Source organism: Nomascus leucogenys, chromosome 13 (assembly GCF_006542625.1).
Source record: "Nomascus leucogenys isolate Asia chromosome 13, Asia_NLE_v1, whole genome shotgun sequence".
Classification (NCBI taxonomy): Eukaryota; Metazoa; Chordata; class Mammalia; order Primates; family Hylobatidae; genus Nomascus; species Nomascus leucogenys.
Genome location: NC_044393.1, coordinates 25,011,045 through 25,030,166, shown reverse-complemented (window position 1 = coordinate 25,030,166; position 19,122 = coordinate 25,011,045). Strand labels below are relative to the sequence as shown.

General features: G+C 43.2%; 1 protein-coding gene across 5 annotated transcripts in view; it reads left to right on the top strand.

The window, feature by feature from the left end:
- DHX35 (DEAH-box helicase 35) overlaps positions 1 to 19,122 on the top strand; it is a 101,054-nt gene that overhangs the window by 58,144 nt on the left and 23,788 nt on the right. For all 5 annotated transcript variants that reach the window (XR_004033011.1, XM_030826026.1, XM_030826028.1 and 2 more), the window contains 6 exons: positions 2,187 to 2,281; positions 4,091 to 4,168; positions 5,617 to 5,746; positions 8,792 to 8,873; positions 11,091 to 11,162; positions 14,674 to 14,785. Coding sequence is in view for 4 of the 5 variants with exons in the window: in XM_030826026.1 (XP_030681886.1) it covers positions 2,187 to 2,281; positions 4,091 to 4,168; positions 5,617 to 5,746; positions 8,792 to 8,873; positions 11,091 to 11,162; positions 14,674 to 14,785 (569 nt within the window). In the remaining variant the exon portion in view is untranslated. The remainder of the gene's footprint in view (positions 1 to 2,186; positions 2,282 to 4,090; positions 4,169 to 5,616; positions 5,747 to 8,791; positions 8,874 to 11,090; positions 11,163 to 14,673; positions 14,786 to 19,122) is intronic.

The window sequence follows — 19,122 nt, the reverse complement described above, 5'->3', positions numbered from 1 at the left end:
CAAATTAACATATTCACCAACTCACCAACTTATCATTTTTTCGTGCTAAGAATTTGTGCTAAGAATGTTAAAATTCTATTCTTTTAGCAATTTTGAAATATACAATACATTATTATTAAGTGTGGTCACCATGCGGTGCAATAGATCACTAAAACCTATTCCTCCAGTCTAACTGAAACTTTGTACCCTTTGATCAACACCTCCTCTTTCTCCATTCACCCCCTGACCCAGGGCATCTCCTGGCCTCTGGTAACCACCTTTCTACTCTCTGTTTCTATGAGATTGACTTCTTTAGATTCCATATATGAGTGAGATCATATGGTGTTTGTCTTTCTGTGACTGCCTTATTTCACTTGGCATAATGTCCTCCAGTTCCATTTATGCTGTCGTGAATGACAGTGTTCTCTTCTTTTTTAAGGCTGGCTGCATGTTATTTCATTGTGTGTGTACATATTTACATATACCACATTTTCTTTATTCATTCATCCAATGAATGGACACTTGGATTGCTTCCAAATTTTGGCTGTTGTAAATAATGCTGAAATGAATATGGGAATGCAGATATCTCCTTGAAATATCAGTTTCAGTTCCTTTGGATATATACCTAGAAGTGCGATTGTTAGAGCATATAAGTCCATTTTTAGTTTTTTTGAGGTAGTGCCCTACTATTTTCCATTAATGGGTGTGCCATTTTGCATTTCTGCCAGCAGTACACAAGGGTTCCAATTTCTTTGACTTCTTCAGATTTTTGTGAGGACATGGGTTCTAGGTTAAAAGATCTGGAATTCTTCTCATAATTAGAAATCAAACTAGAAAGTATAATTTGTTTTTTTTTACCTCTGGGAAAGATAGTTTAATTTTTTCTTGCTTTTGTCTAACTTTTATGTCAACTGGCAATTTATGAAGATGTACTTTAGACCCACTATGGGGAAAGCTAACTAATTATGTTTTGAAACAACCACTTGTTCTCAGCCTTCCATTTAGAAACAGGATTCTTTTTTTTTTTTTGAGACAGTGTCTCACTCTCGCCCAGGCTGGAGTGAGTGCAGTGGCGCAATCTCAGCTCACTACAACCTCTGCCTCCTGGGTTCAGTTCAAGCGATTCTCGTGCCTCAGCCTCCTGAGTAGCTGGGATTACAAGCATGTGCCACCATGCCCAGCTAATTTTGTATTTTTAGTAGAGACGGCGTTTCACCATGTTGGCCAGGCTGGTTTTGAACTCCTGACTTCAGGTCATCTGCCCGCCTCGGCCTCCCAAAGTGCTGGGATTACAGGTGTGAGCTACCGCACCCAGCCGAGAAACAGGATTCTAAGTGTGAACTGAGGAAGTGCATCATTCATGAGGTGGGAGGCGGTGGGGAGATGGGACGAGCAGTGCAGTGTGCTCTGCCTTGTGCCCTGGAGTGGTGATTGCTGGCGACTCTGTTTCCAGGTGCTCCAGCAGCCCCCAGTGTGCTTTGCTGCTCTAGTTGTGCCTTGGGCTTCCCAACTGAGGTGAACCCTTTTGAGAAGGAAGCCACTTCATAGAAGGGGTCAGGAGCAGAGAAACAGCACAAGGGGCACAAGCTGCTCATTCCCTGTCCCCTTCCCCTCTCTGACTTCCTGCCAGGATTCCAGATGTTCCCACAGGAGGGTAGGGAGCAGGTGTGGAGCTGACCTGCCCTTAGTGGTGGGGCCAGTCTTGACCTTGGCTGATAGTCAGAGTCCCTCGTATTTCAGCTGCAGAGGGCAGTAACACCTCCTTTTTTTGGAGTCCTTCAAGGCTACTGTTCATCTGGGTTACATATGGGACTTCACATTTGGCTGAGTGAAATATTTATATATTATAAACTTTATTTATTTTTTTTTTTTAATTTTTCTGAGAGAGGGTCTTGCTCTGCCACCCTGGCTGGAGTGCAGTGTTGTGAACTTGGCTCACTGCAGCCTTGACCTCTTGGCTTTAAGCAATCCTACTGAGTAGCTGGACCACAGGCACATACCACCATGCCTGGCTAATTGTTTAATTTTTTGTAGAGATGGGGTTTGCCATGTTGCCCAGGCTTATATACTATAAACTTTAAAAATTAAGCTCTAGAAAAAATATGACCTTAGTCTTCAGTGTGGTGCAAGGAAAGTATCAGAAAATGTCTTTCATTTCTTGTTGACACATTATATGGTTGAAACCAAACATGCTTTTTGTTTTGCAGGAAACTTCGGCTGTTCTCAGGAAATTCTAAGCATCGCTGCCATGATGCAGATCCAGAATATCTTTGTGGTCCCCCCAAACCAGAAGTCTCAGGCAGTAAGTCAGCTCTGTCCCCAGGCTGTCTGTACCAGTCTCTTTTGCTTTGAGCTTTCCTTGTCAAAACTGTACTCAGGAACTGCTGAAGACAGAGCTGTACAAATGTGATCTGCTCGTGTTTTGAGTGTTTATTGTGTCCTTGATGTTGTGTCAGGTGTTTTGCATTCATCATTCCACTTTATCTTCATCATAAGCCTGGGAAGTAGATATTATTATCATAATTTATGTATTTATTTATTTATTTATTGAGAGGGAGTCTCACTCTGTTGCTCAGCTTGGGGTGCAGTGGTGTGATCTCAGCTCACTGCAGCTGCACTCTGCCTCCCAGGTTCAAGCAATTCTCCTGCCTCCCATATAGCTAGGATTACAGGCGTGCTCCACCACGCCGGGCTAATTTTTGTATTTTTGGTAGAGATGGGGTTTCACCATATTGGCCAGGCCGGTCTCGAACTCCTGACCTCAGGTGATCCGCCCGCCTTGACCTCCCAAAGTGCTGGTATTACAAGCGTGAGCCACCGTGCCTGGCCTATTATCATGTTTTAAAGATGGAGGCACAGAGAGGTTAGATAACTCATTCACAGTTGCACAGCCAGAATTGTTGGCTCTGGATTCACAGTCCAGAGCCCCACACCTTAACCATTGAACTACCAACTTCTAGTTTCTGTCAGGGAAATTGTCATTCAGACTGCTCTGCCAGAAACCTTGGTGGGCACATTGGTGACATAAGAAGTCAGGTGCCAGGGTATAGCAGGCTGATTCTGGGCACCACATGGCATCATGGTGGTGTTGCAGGTGGGCCATTATAAGCTAGAGAGATCCAATCCCCACCTAAGGTGCAGTCATCAGCAATGACTAATTGAGTGAACACTGGAAAGACGGAAGGAAAAGTTTTGATACTGAAGAGATACATACTCAGAAGTAAGGTGTGCTGATAGAGGTAGGTCAGAGATGAGTTCAAAGTCAGTTCCTGTTTGAAAGTCAGAGAATTAGCAGCCTTATGCATGGAGGGGCTGAATTTGTATGTGTAATGAGGAGGAGAGAGACTTTCTTAGGGATTGTTGGGATCCTCCTTGTCAGTTGTATAACTATAGATTGCAAAGTTTTTCTGCCTCTATGCCCAGATGCTTATATCTGTTTTCGTTTAGTTTTGTTTTTAATTAACCTGGAGGAGGAGAGAGACAAGAACACTAACATTTTATCAAATTTCTTTGCCAGATACCTTATAGTAAATTATCTTAATCCACAGCAGTCTTGATAGGTTTAGTTTCCTGATTTTACAGATAAGGAAATCAAGGCTGAGAGAGGTTAAGTAACCAAGCTGAGTTCTTTCAAGATATGGCAGAGCTAGAATGCTGCAAACCAGGTCTTTCTGAATCCATAACCCACACGCTATTCACCATGCAATATTACTTCCCAGTGCAAAAGGCTAACAGGAGTCAATTTCTTTCTTTCTTTCTTTTTTCTTTTCTTTTTTTTTCTTTTTTCTTTTCTTTTTTTTTTTTTTTTTTGAGACAGGGTCTCGCCCTGTTGCCGTGGTTGCAGTGCAGTGGTGCAAACATGGCTCCTGGGCTCAAGCGATCCTCCCACCTCAGCCTAGTAGCTGGGACTTGGAGGCACACACCACCATGCCCTGCTGATTTTTTTTTTTTTAGTTTTTGTAGACATGGGGTTTACCTATGTTGCCGAGGCTGGTCTTGAACTTCTGGGCTCAAGCAATCCTCCCACTTTAACCTCCCCAAATGCTGGGATTACAGGGGTGAGCCACCACACCCAGCCAAGAGTCAAATTCTGAATGTTGCTTTATTCCAGATTCGAGTGCACCGTAAATTTGCTGTGGAGGAGGGCGACCACCTCACTATGCTCAACGTATATGAAGCATTTATCAAAGTAAGCACAACTACTGCTTGAAGTGCAGCCTCAACACACCACCCTTTGGAGGTGATCTAGGAGGGCGGATCCCAGACATTCAGTTCGTAAAGGAATGGCCAAGAGAGCCCTTGATTTTCCTATTAGATTTATTGCCAGTACTTCTAACTGGTGAGTCGGGCTTTCTGCCTGAGTTTGTGGTGAGGTATTGCTGAGAAGAACACGGGAATCATTCATTGCTTTCCTTTGCTTGGAGATATGGTACACTAGTGGCAGGCCAGTGGCCCAGCCTCACGTCATCTCATATCCACTGTGTAGTAGACAGAAAGGCAACATTTGAATAGGAAGTTCTGTTACATTTTCTGCCAGGTGAATGAGGCTGAGAGCAACTTGTAGTCCTGGGTTGAATCTTCAAAGCTGTCGCAGCTGCCATGAGGAGACATTTAGTTGAGATCTGTGCATATTCACATATCCCACCCATATTTAGCTATAAGTGATGTTAATTTTTTATTGTTAATATTCTTTAAAACTAAGCAAATAATACAGCTTAAAGTTCTCATGAAAAATTGTTAATAAAGGTGATGAAAATGATGAAAAAAGAAACCTTACATAAAAGAAAGGGTATAATATTTCAGGTTTTTAATATTCGTGTTTTAAATACTCTTTTAGAAGTGAAGAAATACTAAATTTTTGTTTACCAGTGATTTGAGGAAGATTATTCAGTTGGTGAAAAGTTTTCAGAAAAAAGAAATTCACCTGTTTTTGAGACTTATGGCTTAAATCAGTTAAAATTCATTTGTACAGGCACAATGTATCATCTGCAGTCTGAAGCTTTCTCTACTGGTAGAAAGTGGGTATAGGTCTACATTGTATTATTTTATGGTTGCCTTCTTGGAATATCTTCTATTAATTACATTTTCTTTTTTAAAGCACTTTAACTTACAATATAATTTCAGAGGTACATTTCCACAGCAATAATTTAAGACATAATGATCATACTTATGAATGGAGAAAAAATTAAATACTATTGATAGAAAAATCATGCTTTGGGGACAAATAATAGTAATTTGTAAATTATTTCTACATTGGCAAGTGTCATATTGTTGGCTTCTAGTATAATAAAGTGATACATTCAAGCATGCCAAAGAAGAAAGGTTGATTTACAAAGAACCACATGGAGAAGTGGTTCTTTCTGATAGTTCACATCTCATGAAAGTATTTAAGATTGAAACCGTCTCTGTGTGTCATTAAGTTCTCATTTGCCCTTTAGTGTAAAGAGTGAGGTTGCAGAGCAGTCAGATGTGTGCAAGGTTGTTAACATCTGTTTTGAGAGATGGGGCCAGTTCCCATCTTTAGATCTTATGCCATTGAACAGCACGTGGGGGAAGAGAGAAGAATGATCTTTACAACATAGCCTTAGTCGAGAACATGTCTGTTTTCTAACTCCCTCTCTCTGGGTTGTTCTGTAGCACAATAAGAACTCTCAATGGTGTCAGGAACATTTCCTGAATTACAAGGGTCTTGTCAGAGCTGCGACTGTAAGAGAACAATTGAAAAAGCTTCTTGTCAAGTTTCAAGTGCCCAAGAAGTCTAGTGAAGGTGAGAAGAAACTGTCCCAGCTGGTGACTTCCCTTGCTTCATTCTGTTGAGTTGTCTTCCTAAAGTTCTCATGCTGGGCTGGTGCGAGGCAGCGTGGCGTGCTCTGTACCAACACTGGGTTTTATATTTTGAGTTACCTGCATCTATGAAAAGCTGAAGGTCAAGTTGCATGTTTTTTCCAAAGAGGTCCATTTTTCTTTCTGATGGGCATTCTTACTAAAGGAATTTCATAGCCCATGACAATACTTAAGAATCACTAACAGTCACATCAGTGCACATTATGTCATTGATTTTCCCATGTAGGCTTTGCAAGAAAAATTACTTTTTGGTCAGTGATATTAGTAGCTATTACATAAAAATTAAATTTTATTTTCAAAGACAAGTATTATTAAAGCAAGTGCTGGGTATTTAGCCTAGGCAGTCGCTAAGGGTAAGACAGAAAAGTTCTATGTAAGACATAGTCTCTGGCCTCTAGCAGTGACAGTGACTACTATTAATCAGGGACACAGTAGGTTACACCGTGGCAGGGGTTCTCCAAATATTCTCTTGCTCAATCTTGCACTCTGTGAGGTGTCGGTAATATTATCCTCATTTCACAATTAGTTATAAGATCCTAGGGAGAAGTTAGATTAAATTCAGGACAACTCAACTGGTAAGGAGGAGAGCCAGATCTGTATGTGGCTCAGAAGTTTATGCTTTTAAGGAAGTAACACAGCCGCCTCAGCAGTCAGCCTGAAAGCCTACTGTGTGCCAGGTACTCAGCCACATCCTCAGCACCATTAGTACTTGGTAACATTTCCTGAGTGCTTATAAGTGGCTAGACAGTGCTCTGAGTGTTCCATGTGTTTATTAATTTAATGCTCACAACAATGCTGTGAAATGTGTGCTCTTTTCCCCACCTTATAGTTGAGAAAAGCGTGGCTTAGAGGTAAAACGTAACTTGCTGAAGTCACACAGTGAGGGTATGGTGGAGTCAGAACTTGAGCCCAGGCGGTTCCATTTCAGTCTTCTTTTGTCTTTATACTAAGAGGAAGTGAACAATGACGGAGTCTTGGCTTCTACTCTAAGGGAACAGTGCAATGAAGGGAGAGATTCATATGGATAGACAAAGTACTGAGATTATCAGTCCTCTTAGAAGTTAAAGTAGTAGATACTTTAGTTATCATAGAAGACATGCTGGCAAATGTGGAAGGAATGCCAGGAAGAAGGAATCCAGAGAGGGCTGGCTTGGGAAGTCTTGCAGCTTCCTTGAGGTGTGGTGGGAGTCCAGTCAAGCTTTGGGGTCTGGTTGAATTAGAAAATGGTGGCAAAGAGCACTCTAGGGAAGGAGGACTGGAGACAAGTGCTTGGAGTGAGGAGTATGTGAGACGCTCAGAGAATATTTGATGGGTGAATACACTCACGAGAGAGGGAAGAGTTGAAACCTGGGCCATTGAGCCATGTTGGAGTCATTGATAGAAACAGGACACTTAGAAGGAGCACCCAGTTGGAGAGCAGCTGGTCAAACGCCTGTCACCCAGCAGGTAGATGACAGCCGTACTTCAGCAATTGGTGTTCTTCACCTGTGTTTCATTATCAGACCCCTGCCCAGGAGAAAAGTTAAATTTAAATTCTACCCAGCCTGAGAAATTAAATACTAAGGAATAAGATTTTGTAGGGTAGGATTGAGCTTTGGAGGGCCACAGGCCATTGTGGTGTCTAAGATACTCCCCTACCCTTGCCTCCAAGAACCAGTTTCCACCCCTTTGGAAGTGATATCACCCCTTTTTAGAGTGCATATTTTACATGGAAATTTCTTATGGACAATAGGAGAGAAGAGACTGGATATTGGATTAAATTATATTTAGACATATAGATTTGAGATTTATCAGCTTAGTGCTTAGGAACGATAAAGAAAATCATGGAGACTAAATAAATTACATGTATATTTAAAACATCTAAGTGTTAAAAAATAGAAAGCAATTAGTGAAAGATACTTTCAGCAGTCATGAGATAAATAATAAAGATTAAAAACTTTATTATAGAATGATTTTATTTAATATATTTAGGAAAAAACAGTTTTCAGGTTGATAAATGGGCTAAGGATTAGAACAAAAAATTCACAAAAGAAGAAATATGCCGATAGTAATCAAATAAATGTAATATAAAAGAAGGTAACCCTTTTTGCCAAAACATTGCTAGTAAGAATGCAGTGAAACTGCCATTTTTATGTATTGTTGATGGCTTCGGAAATAGTACCACCTTTAGGGAACTTACTTACCAACATGCTATATTCCACTGGATCTAAGATACCATCATGTGTAAGAAACATTGTTATTTTATGTATCATCAAGGAAAAAAAAGTGCTGCCAGTTATAATTGTAAAATGCTATCCTAATTTCAGTGAATTAAAGTTAGAAAAAGAGTGAGTCTTAAAATGATGAGATGTGATATGTCATTAACCATAAAAATAGCATTAGCCTCTTGCACAACAATTTGGAATGTGTCCTATGGACATCATCTAATAGTGGGGAAGCTTTATTCATGGAAGATGTTAGCTGTAGCAATAGAAACACCAAATAAAATGGAACATTTGAAAAATTTGAAGAATTACTTCAATTTTCAAACACTAGCTCATAACCACAGAAGTAACATTGTATAGTATTTCCAGTTTGTGTTTTATAGAAAGAGCATCATTGCCATATGACACTCTTTTACAAAGGAGTTCTGAGGTCACTGACCAGCCTGCAGAGCAGCACTCTTAGGTTCTGGTGCCCAGCCATGGTCCAGTCATCTGTGGCTTAGGGGAGGTTGGAGGGGTCCCAGGTTCAAGGAGCAGACCAGCATTGTTCTCAGCAGCAGTTGTGGGGAGTGGGACCTCCTTAGATGGTGCTGGGGCAGGCATCCAGCATCGGGAAGGGTAGGGCTGGAGCCGCTTCAGGAGAGGGTTTCGAGGTGGCTTGAAGCAGCCTGGGGTGGTGCTGGGAGTGGATCCTGTGCATTAGAGCACACGCAGCATAGGGCAGGCAAGGGTTTCACCCGCCTCTCTGTTGGCTGCTTATGTAGGTGACCCGGATCCGGTTCTGAGGTGCATTGTCTCCGGCTTCTTCGCCAATGCAGCGAGATTTCATTCTACTGGAGCTTATAGGTAACACGATACTTGGTGAAGTCATTTGTTAAAGTAACAATCTTACAAATGACCCAAACCCCACAGAAAGCTGTGCAGAGATAGTAATTGCATAATTATTTGTAATTTCTACCATGTCTCCTTCCAAAACTGAGTTGAGGTTAGTGACATACCTTTAAGCAAAATATCTTGACTTTCTAAAAATGATTCTCACATATTCAGCTCATCTATATGTTTTATGTTTTAGAAGGATGACAATTAAACATCTTGAGGCTGGTAATATTTCAATTCTAATGATAGAATAATATGACCTGAAGAAACCATTAAAAATAATGTTTCTCAGAGAAGTTATTTTACATTTGGCTAGTTTATTATGTCTTTAGAGATCTGCAGGACTGAAGTCCCCTCCCACCCTGGTATAGCGTGGCCACGTCTGGTGTCTTTGGAGGTAGCCAGGTGTTTCTCATGTGCTGGATGTGCCTTCTGCTACATAACCTGATTCTTCCAGTTCCATTTTCTAGGCATAGGAAACCACTCATTGATGCCTTCCTAATGGTCTTTAGTATATTCAAATGCAGTGAAAATGAAAACTAAGCACAGCTTAGGCATATTGTAGCCTGTCAGCATCATGATTCTCCAAACTAATCATTCCAGTGCTTTGAATTGTTACTTTTACTCTGTGTTTTCTGTCTTTGGCTCATTTTAGTTTCATAACCTCACTGTAGCCTGTTAAAAGTGTAACTGTCATCATTTTCTGTTCTTTAATAAGAGAACACTCCAAAGAATTTCTCCCCAGCTCTTCTATGTATTATTTTGTCATAATTTTTTTTTTCCCTGAGAAGATATTACTGCCCTGTTATCTTGAGGTCAGCCAAGATATACTGTGTCCTGGGCTCCTGTTAATGAGTCGAGTTGCACTGAGCCTTTTTTAATTTTGGCAGCCAGATCTGCTCCATCTAGTATCCTAGTAGCCGACTATTGGAACTGCAGGATAGCACTTTACACTGATCTCTAGTATGTTCTCTTTGTTACTCCAGGCATGTTGTAGCCTGTCAGTATCGTGATTCATTTGCCCATTGTATGAGCTCACCTCCCCACCCTGAGTTGTCTGTATTTGAGGCAACTCATCCATGTGGAGGCGACCCCCGCAGTGGCCTGAGATCTTCCCTAAGGAGTGCTGCCAGCTTGTCATCTTGATTGCTCCCACTCTCCTGGAGAGTTAGCAATTTTGACTAGTGTTTGGAAAATTCTTTTATCAGTGTCCTCAGCAACAATGTGGGTTACTTAAGAGGTTCCAGGCTAGTCATTCCTTTGAGACAACATTTAGTGTTGATCAGCTCACCACCACCTGGTAGGACAGCCCAGGACCCCAGGACACTGGCTTTATTACAACGCTGACGAGAGTGCTCCGTCACAGCACTTGAAGCACTTCCCCCAAGAAACAGATCATTATATGGAGTTGGAATTGGAAGTACTATTTCAGAGAAATTAATAGTCCAGTATTGAGCTTTCTTTTTTTTTTTTTTTTTTTGAGATGGAGTTTCGCTCTTGTTGCCCGTGCTAGAGTGCAATGGGGTGATCTTGGCTCATCGCAACCTTTGCCTCCCGGGTTCAAGCGATTCTCCTGCTTCAGCCTCCCGAGTAGCTGGGATTACAGGCATGTGCCATCACACCCAGCTAATTTTGTATTTTTAGTAGAGACAGGGTTTCTCCATGTTGGCCAGGCTGGTCTTGAACTCCTGACCTCAAGTGATCTGCCCGCATTGGCCTCCCAAACTGCTGGGATTATGGGCATGAGCCACCACGCCTGGCCGTGAGCTTTCTTTTTTCATTATCATTACATCCCCCTATAGTCATTATCTTTAGTATTTAACTTTGCTTTTTAGATTATAGAAGAAATCACGTGTATTATTTCCATTCCAAAGGAAATTGTTTTGAAAGAGCACCTGCAGAAGATACACATAAACATAGGCAGAGCATTTTATTCCTAAATGTTTTTTCTGAGTGTCCACATGTTGCTTTTCTCCTCTTCGCTTTTTCCACGTGATTTATTCTTGACTTCTGGGGTGGCAGCCAGGAGAGGGATCAAGAAAGGTTGCGAGAGAAGGTGGAGATAATTGTTTTGCTTGTGACAAGTTCAGTCTGCATGCTTTTTTGGTAATATTAAAAATATCTGTGGGAAAATCTTGCTATAAGTATTTAAAATGTGCTTCAGACAAAATTCTTCTATGTTCCAAGGACCATCCGTGATGACCATGAGCTGCACATACACCCTGCATCAGTCCTCTATGCAGAGAAGCCGCCTCGCTGGTAAGCGCGTCCTGCTGCTTAGCCTGTGCCAGCTTTGAGCAGGGCCATGTTCTTGTTTTTCTCCTGTACGTGTTTCTTGACATTGCCTCTAGAATTTCTGCTCTGGGCTGGGCGTGGTGGCTCACGCCTGTAATCCCAGCACTTTGGGAGGCCAATGCAGGCAGGTCACCTGAGGTCAGGAGTTCAAGACCAGCCTGGCCAACATGGTGAAACCTCGTCTCTACTAAAAATACAAAAATTAGCCAGGTGTGATGGGTGCGTCTGTAATCTGAGCTACTTGGGAGGCTGAGGCAGGAGAATCGCTTGAACCTGGGAGGCAGAGGTTGCAGTGAGCTGAGATCACACCACTGCACTCTAGCCTGGGTGAGAGAGTGAGACTCTATGTCAAAAAAAAAAAAAAAAAAAGAGAATTTCTGCTCTGGCAAAGAGCTTCCTAAGCAAACAGTGATGTTTGTCTACTCACTCATCCACTCAGCAAACGTTCATTTTCACCCACTGACTGGATGCTTAGCCCTGCACGAGGCACAGCTATGCAGAGATGAATTGGGATCCCAGCTCACAGTTCTTTTTTTTTTTTTTTTTTTTTTTTTTTTTTTGAGACAGAATTTCGCTCTGTCACCCAAGCTGGAGTGCAGTGGCACTATCTTGGCTCACTGCAACCTCTGCCTCCCAGGTCCAAGTGATTCTCCTGCCTCAGCCACCTGAGTAGCTGAGACTATAGATGTGTGCAATCATGCCTGGCTAATTTTTGTATTTTTAGTAGAGATGGGGTTTTACTGTGTTGGCCAGGCTGGTCTCCAACTCCTGACCTCAGGTGATCCACCCACCTCGGCCTCCCAAAGCTCTGGGATTACAGGATGAGCCACTTTACCTGGCCCCAGCCCACAGTTTTGACATAGAGACAGACACAGAGTCAACTACCTTAGGGGAAGGGCTTTACTAGTGGCATGGATAAAGTGCTGGGCTCGGCACATCATGTGCCAGTGAGAGTCAGGGCAGGCTTCATGGAGGAGATAACGTTCATTCTGAACCTGGAAACGAGTGTTCAGGCAGAAAGGACCCGGAGGGCATTCCAGGTAGAGAAGTAGCAGGGGCAGAGCCATGGAACATAAAGGAACCTCATGCGTTTGGGAAATGGGGAATCATTGGTATGGGTGGCCCATGCAACGGTGCTGCTCTGTAACACTGCCTGGGAAGAAGGAGGTAAGCACAGAAGTCTAGAGTAGGCCTTTAGACATCTTTATAGCATTTCAATGGTTAAGTTTATGTTTGTCCAATTTAATAATAAAAATTGGGGCTTATATTTTTCTTGTTTATAATTTCATTTTTCTAGAATTCATTTATATTGTATTTTACCAATAAAAAGTACTGATTAAAAGTACTCATCAACCATGGATTGGATTTTGTTTTTTTTGAGACAGTGTCTCACTCTGTTTTTCTGAGGCAGTGTCTCAATCTGTTGCCCAGTGGTATGATCTTGGCTCACTTCAACCTCCGCCTCCGGGGTTCAAGTGATTCTCCTGCCTCAGCTGGGATTACAGGTGCATGCCACCACGCCCAGCTAATTTTTGTATTTTTAGTAGAGACGTGGTTTCGCCATGTTGGCCAGGGTGGTCTCAAACTCTTGACCTCAGGTGATCCGCCCACCTCAGCCTCCCAGAGTGCTGGGATTACAGGCGTGAGCCCGTATCTGACCGTGCCCGGCCCAGATTGGAAATTATAAAGACAACAACAACTTTTCCTTCTCCAGTTGGAAGATGGAGAAGCCCTGGGAAAAAGGGTGGGGTGTGTGTGAAGAGAGGGAGAGAAGATAGCGGTAGATTTGAAGGCAAGAAGGTCTGTGGTCAAACAACTTTGTACCCTAGAATTGCGGCTTTCAAAGTGTGGTCTCCAGCCCAGCATCAGTATCACCTGGAAACTTGTATAAAATGCAGCTTCTCAGGCCATGCCAAGTCCCATTCAATCAGAAACTGGACTAGAGCCTAGGACTCCATTTTAACAAACCCTCCAGATGTTTCTGTTGGGCAGTAAAGTTTGAGTTCTTTAACAAGCCCTCCAGATGTTTCTGTTGGGCAGTAAAGTTTGACTTCTATTTCCCTAGACTAAGGAATCAGATTTATCCTGTAGCCAGTGCAGACCTAGAAGTTTCTTAGGTTGAAAGCACCTTGGTCAGTTCTGGGTTTAGAAATGTTACCCAGTGACCACACTAATGTGGTCAGGATATGCACACTCATGTGTGCAGGATAATTTGAAGAGTGCCCACGCCTGTCATCTCAGCACTTTTGAGAGGCTGAGGCTAGAGGATTGCTTGAGGTCAGGAGTTCAATACCAGCCTGGGTACCATAGCCAGACCTCAACTCTCAAAAAAAAAAAAAAATTAGCCAGGCATGGTGGCACGTGGCTGTAGTACTAGCTACTCAGGAGACTGAGACAAGAGGATCGCTTGAGCCCAGGAGGTTGAGGCTTCAGTGAGCCATGATTTACCACTGCACTCCAGCTTGGGTGACAGAGTGAGACCCTGCCTTTAAAAAAAAATTATTTTTTACATCAAGAGAGATGCAAAACCTCAGTTTTAGATCCTTTTTTTGCTGACTTTCGGGTGGTTAAATTTGGGAGTTGCTTAGAAGAGAAAGGCTTTTCTTTTTCTTGCTTCATTCCTAAGGAGCTCTGAAGGGCAAAGAAAGGTTGGGGAAATAGAGCCAGCCTGAGGCCGCGCCATACCATTCAGGTAGCAAAGAAAGTGCCGCCCCCCCACCCCCATCACGGCCTCTTTGCAGGGGGGCCCTCCTTTTTCCTTTCATCAGCCGAGATTCACTTACTGGTTTTTGAGGGGTGGGGAACTGCAGTGTGGCTGGCTGGTATGTTTATAGTTAGGCGGGAAGCCCTGAATCAGCACTTCGGATGTTTCAGAAACTAATATCTACTCATATGCACACCTAAAATCAGGGGACTGGATGTTACGCTCTTGGCTCTTTGGTTGTCTATTACCTGGGCCTCAGAAACATTTTTTCCCTTAAATAAAGGTATAATTTATTTACAGTGCAAGATGAGTTTTGACAAATGTGTATACCCATGTAACCTGGACCCACGTAAGTTATACAATATTGTTATCATTTTAGAAAATTCTTTTGTGTCCCTTTACAGTCAGTTCCCAGCCTCTTTCAGAATCAGGCAAGTCTTTGTCTCTATTTCTGCATTTTCTAATAAAGTCATTAGGCTCAGTTCAGAGTTCTGTAAATGCAGATCAAGGATCCAGAAAGGTCCTTTGCGGATAACTGAGATGTCCCAGAAGTCATTTAGGATTTAGAGTATTATCTGAAAAATGGACACACCATTACCCAGCACCTAGGTCTTGAGGCTGTGGTGAGCAACATAAATGCATATGTTTAGCACAGTGTCTGGCACATAGAGTAGAACCTGTTAAAGGTTAAAGGAAACAGCACGTCTAACTATGGTTCCTGACTGTCATCACAAGAGGGGGAAATTAGCTCATGTTTCTTTCTCATTTCAGGGTTATCTATAATGAAGTTATACAAACCTCCAAGTATTACATGAGAGATGTGACTGCCATTGAATCGGCCTGGCTGTTGGAGCTGGCTCCACACTTTTATCAACAAGGAACGGTAGGAATGAACTGAGCCTGTGCCCCAGCCACCTGTTCGCAGCCTCTCCATATTTTTAAATATACTTTTTTTCTCCAATTTAATGCCCTATGTGTGTTCCCCCTAGTGGTGCATAGGATGGAAAGGCCATTACCATATCCCCAAAACATTCTGGGAAAGCACTCTAGCTTTTAATTCATAGTGAAGTGCAATTAAAAATAAATCCCCCTAATGTCATAAGAAAAAAAAAAGTATCACTTTCTTTCTCCTTTTGCTCTTCCAAACTTTTTTTTTTTTTTTTTTTTTTTTTTTTGAGACAGAGTCTCGCTCTGTTGCCCAGGCTGGAGTGCAATGGCGCGATCATGGCTCACTGCAAGCTCCGTTTCCCGGATTCAAGCAATTCTCCTGCCTTAGCCCCCATGTAGCTGGGATTACAGGTGTGTGCCACCACGTCTGGCTCATTTTTTTTTCTTTTTCTTTCTTTTTTTTTTTTTGAGACAGAATTTCATTCTTGTTGCCCAGGTTGGAGTGCAATGGCGCGATCGTGGCTCACTGCAACCTCCACCTCCTGGGTTCAAGCGATTCTCCTGCCTTAGCCTCCTGAGTAGCTGGGATTACAGGCATGTGCCACCACGCCCGGCTAATTTTGTATTTTTTAGTAGAGACGGGGTTTCTCCTTGTTGGTCAGGCTGGTCTCAAACTCCCGACCTCAAGTGATCCGCCCACCTCAGCCTCCCAAAGTGCTGGGATTATAGGCTTGAGCCACCACGCCCGGCCTTTTTTTGTATTTTTAATAGAGACAACATTTTCACCATGTTGGCCAGGCTGGTTTCAAACTCCTGGCCTCAAGTGATCCACCCACCTCAGCCTCCCAAAGTGCTGGGATTACAGGTATGAGCCAGCAGGCCTGGCCTGAGCTAATTAAAAAAATTTTTTTTAGGGATGGGGTTTCACTATGTTGCCCAGACTAGTCTCGAATACCTGGGCTCAAGTGGTCCTCCTGCCTTGGTCTCCCAAATTGCTGGGATTACAGATGTGAGCCACCATGCCCACCAGTTCGTTTTTTATTTTTATTTATTTATTTTTGAGACAGAGTTTTGCTCTGTCATCCTGGCTGGAATGCAGTGGCATAGTCTCAGCTCACTGCAGCCTCCGCTTCCCAGGTTCAAGTGATTCTCCTGCCTCAGCCTCTCTAACAGCTGGGATTACAGGCGCGCGCCACCATGCCCGGCTAATTTTTGAATTTTTAGTAGAGACAGGGTTTTGCCATATTGGCCAGGCTGGTCTTGAACTCCTGACCTCTGGTGATCCGCCCGCCTTGGTCTCCCAAAGTGCTGGGATTACAGGTTTGAGCCACCACGCCCAGCTCCTTTTTCAAAAGGGTTACAGTTCTGTGCTGTTTGTTGCCTGGAAATACTTGCTTTACATATTTTGCCCAAGTTTACTGTTGTTTACAGCAGAAGGGAAAGTCTGAAACGTTTTTCTCCATTAGGGCCAGAATTGGACTACACAGTGTTTCCAAAGCGATACTTGAATTGATTGCCACATTTAAAAATTGGGAGATTTCATATTAAACATGAATTTCTGGTTTCTCTTGAAAGACATGTTTAGTCTGGCAATACTAGGCTTGAGTTCCTACGTGGTGGCACCACAGGGGCTTAGGGGTGGCTGCCTGCTGTCAGTGACATCGCCAGGTGCCATAGTCCTGCGTCACTTGCTTATTTGCCTGCTCCACTCTTGGAGACATTTGAATTTGTGACCCTGTAAATGGAAGAATCTCCTCATTTCTCCCGCTCCAGCAAAGTCAAGGGAAATTGCCCTCTCAAAATTTTATAATATTTAATTTTTATCTAATCAAACAAAAACCATTTCACACCTTTATAGTTTTTCACACATCCCAATTCAGATATTTCAGCTAGAAAGCAGATCAGCCTGCAGGGACTGATAAAAATGCAGAGTGTGTGGTCTTTGCTGAATTAGGTTGATAAGAATAAACCTGGTGAAAGAAAGGCTTTTCCTTCAAAACCTCTCACGTGGAAAGCAGCAGACTTCAGGAGTCAAGAGAAGGGATCAGAAAGGTAGAGGTTGAAAGAGGAATAGTGCAGTGGTCAAAATGCCTGTTAAAGTAAGAAGATGCAGACAGCCAGAGAAGGATAAGCCTGAAATTGTCTTGGATTCATTTAGACTCTTGGAAACAGAATTAGCCCAGAAGCTGAGTCATTTTCCCTTCTCAGCTCAAAATTCCAGTTTCTTTAGGTCAAACCCACAAAGTTAAAGAGCAAATAGCTTCAGAAGTTTGAAGAAAATGACAAGCCCAAATTTTGGTCTCTTCTCTCCAAATGGCTTTTTTATTTTTAAGCCCATCACCTCCACTGTCATCGGAGTATTTTTAGAGAGGCTGGCACAGACCTTTAGAAATCACCTAGTGCGGCCGAGCACAGTGGCTCACACCTGTAATCCCAGCAGTTTGGGAGGCTGAGGTGGGTGGATCACATGAGGACAGGAGTTCGAGACCAGCCTGGCCAACATGGTGAAACCCCATCTCTACTAAAAATACAAAAATTAGCTGGGCATGGTGGCATGTGCCTGTAATCCCAGCTACTTGAGAGGCTGAAGCAGAAGAATCACTTGAACCCAGGAGGTGGAGGCTGCAGTGAGCCGAGATCACACCACTGCACTCCAGCCTAGGCGACAGAGCAAGACTGTCCCCCCACCAAAAAAAAGAAATCACCTAATACAACAACCTCATTGTCATAACGATGGTCCCCAAACCACAGAGAAACTTGTGTTGTTTCTTAACTGTATAGTCCAAGGGCACTTCTATTATTAACGTGTCCAAAGCAGATTGATTTCTCAAAGAACCTCCAGATCTGCAGGGGTTGCCCATGTATGGTAGATGTTCCTTTATTGAACACAGTGCAGCACCTCGCAGCCGTCCACAGCCCACAGATCATTCACGGCTGTGTTCCTGGCACCTTTGGAGACTTTCCATCACTGCTGTTTTTCGGAATGTTGCTCTCACCCTGTGTGGAGGCCTGAAATGGTTCAGAGTCAGCTTTGTTTATATTCGACATTCTTCCCAGAAACAAGCACCAAAAATGGCCCCACAGGCACAATGGCGTCATCTCCCATCCCCAAGCTAAGGCCGTGGATATCTAACATTAGCTGTAGGGGTTATATCAGGTGACGTGTAGAGAGAAGAGAATTCAGAGAAATTCAGCAAGACCTACGGCTAGACAGGGGAAGAACGGGGTGACCTATTCAGAGATTTGCCTTCTGGCTTTTAAATTATTTTTCCTTATTCTCAGAGATATGTTCATTATTAGGGAAAACCCTTTTAACGTGGCCTTTGCAAGAGCCTGTAGTGGTCCTCCCTCAGGTGTAAGCAGATGGAAAGTCTGAGTTCTTGGAGCTCTTTTAGACCTGGCTCCTGTTCGCTCTGTTGTCTCTCACGTCATACCTGGTGGTGCGCTGTGCCTTTGTTCACGCCCTCTGTTTTTTCAGGGCTTGCAGTTCTCTGTGGGGGCGATGCAGCTTGATGTTGCGAGGCCATGTGGCTGTGCTAAGAAGTGGGCACACCAGCTCCAGAGCAGTCGGGGTGGGCATTCTCATGTGAGGCTCTCACCGTGTGTTAGTTGGCATGGCTCCGGGATCTCTTGGTTATTGATGATTAGTAATGGGCTGTCGGGTATATCCCAGTTGATGAGTGGAGGGAGGTCTTTCATTAAAAGCTTATATTTACACACTCTGCCTCAAAGCCATATTTAAGGATTTCTGCCACTTTTGGCTTTGCTTTAGAATGTAAAAAATACTTCATTTTTCAATCCTATTATCTGATGCCTATGATTATAATACTGTGCTTCATGTTATTCATAATGGTAGAAAGTGACATTTCTGGGGGAAAAAAAAGTGTCACTAGGAGGTGGCCTTTCTGTCTTCCCAGCAAGCTTGTACCCTCCATGTGGGCAGAGGCCGTGTCTTTATCTCCATCCTTGAGCATGGGTACCTGGCGTGTTGAGATGCTTGGTAAATTGACTTCCTTGTTCCTAAAGAGAGGATACTTTTTCTTGACTATTGTCAGGAACTTCCTGGAGATTTGAGGTCACTTCCAGATTGAGCCCAGTCTCCTGAGCACAGTTGTCTGGCTGCAGTGCTGTCCTCTAAGCTGGGGCAGAGGGAGAGCCGTGTCTCAAAAAGAAAACCTTTCCTTGACAGCTTCCGCAGAGCCCTATATAACCAGCTTCAGCTGCTGTGGCTTGGGCCTCGGGTTGCTGGCAGCTGAATTAAGATCGGCTTCTTCATTGGCCACTTGGGCTTTTTCCTTCCAGGCTATTTCATGAACAGCTCAGCATTTACTG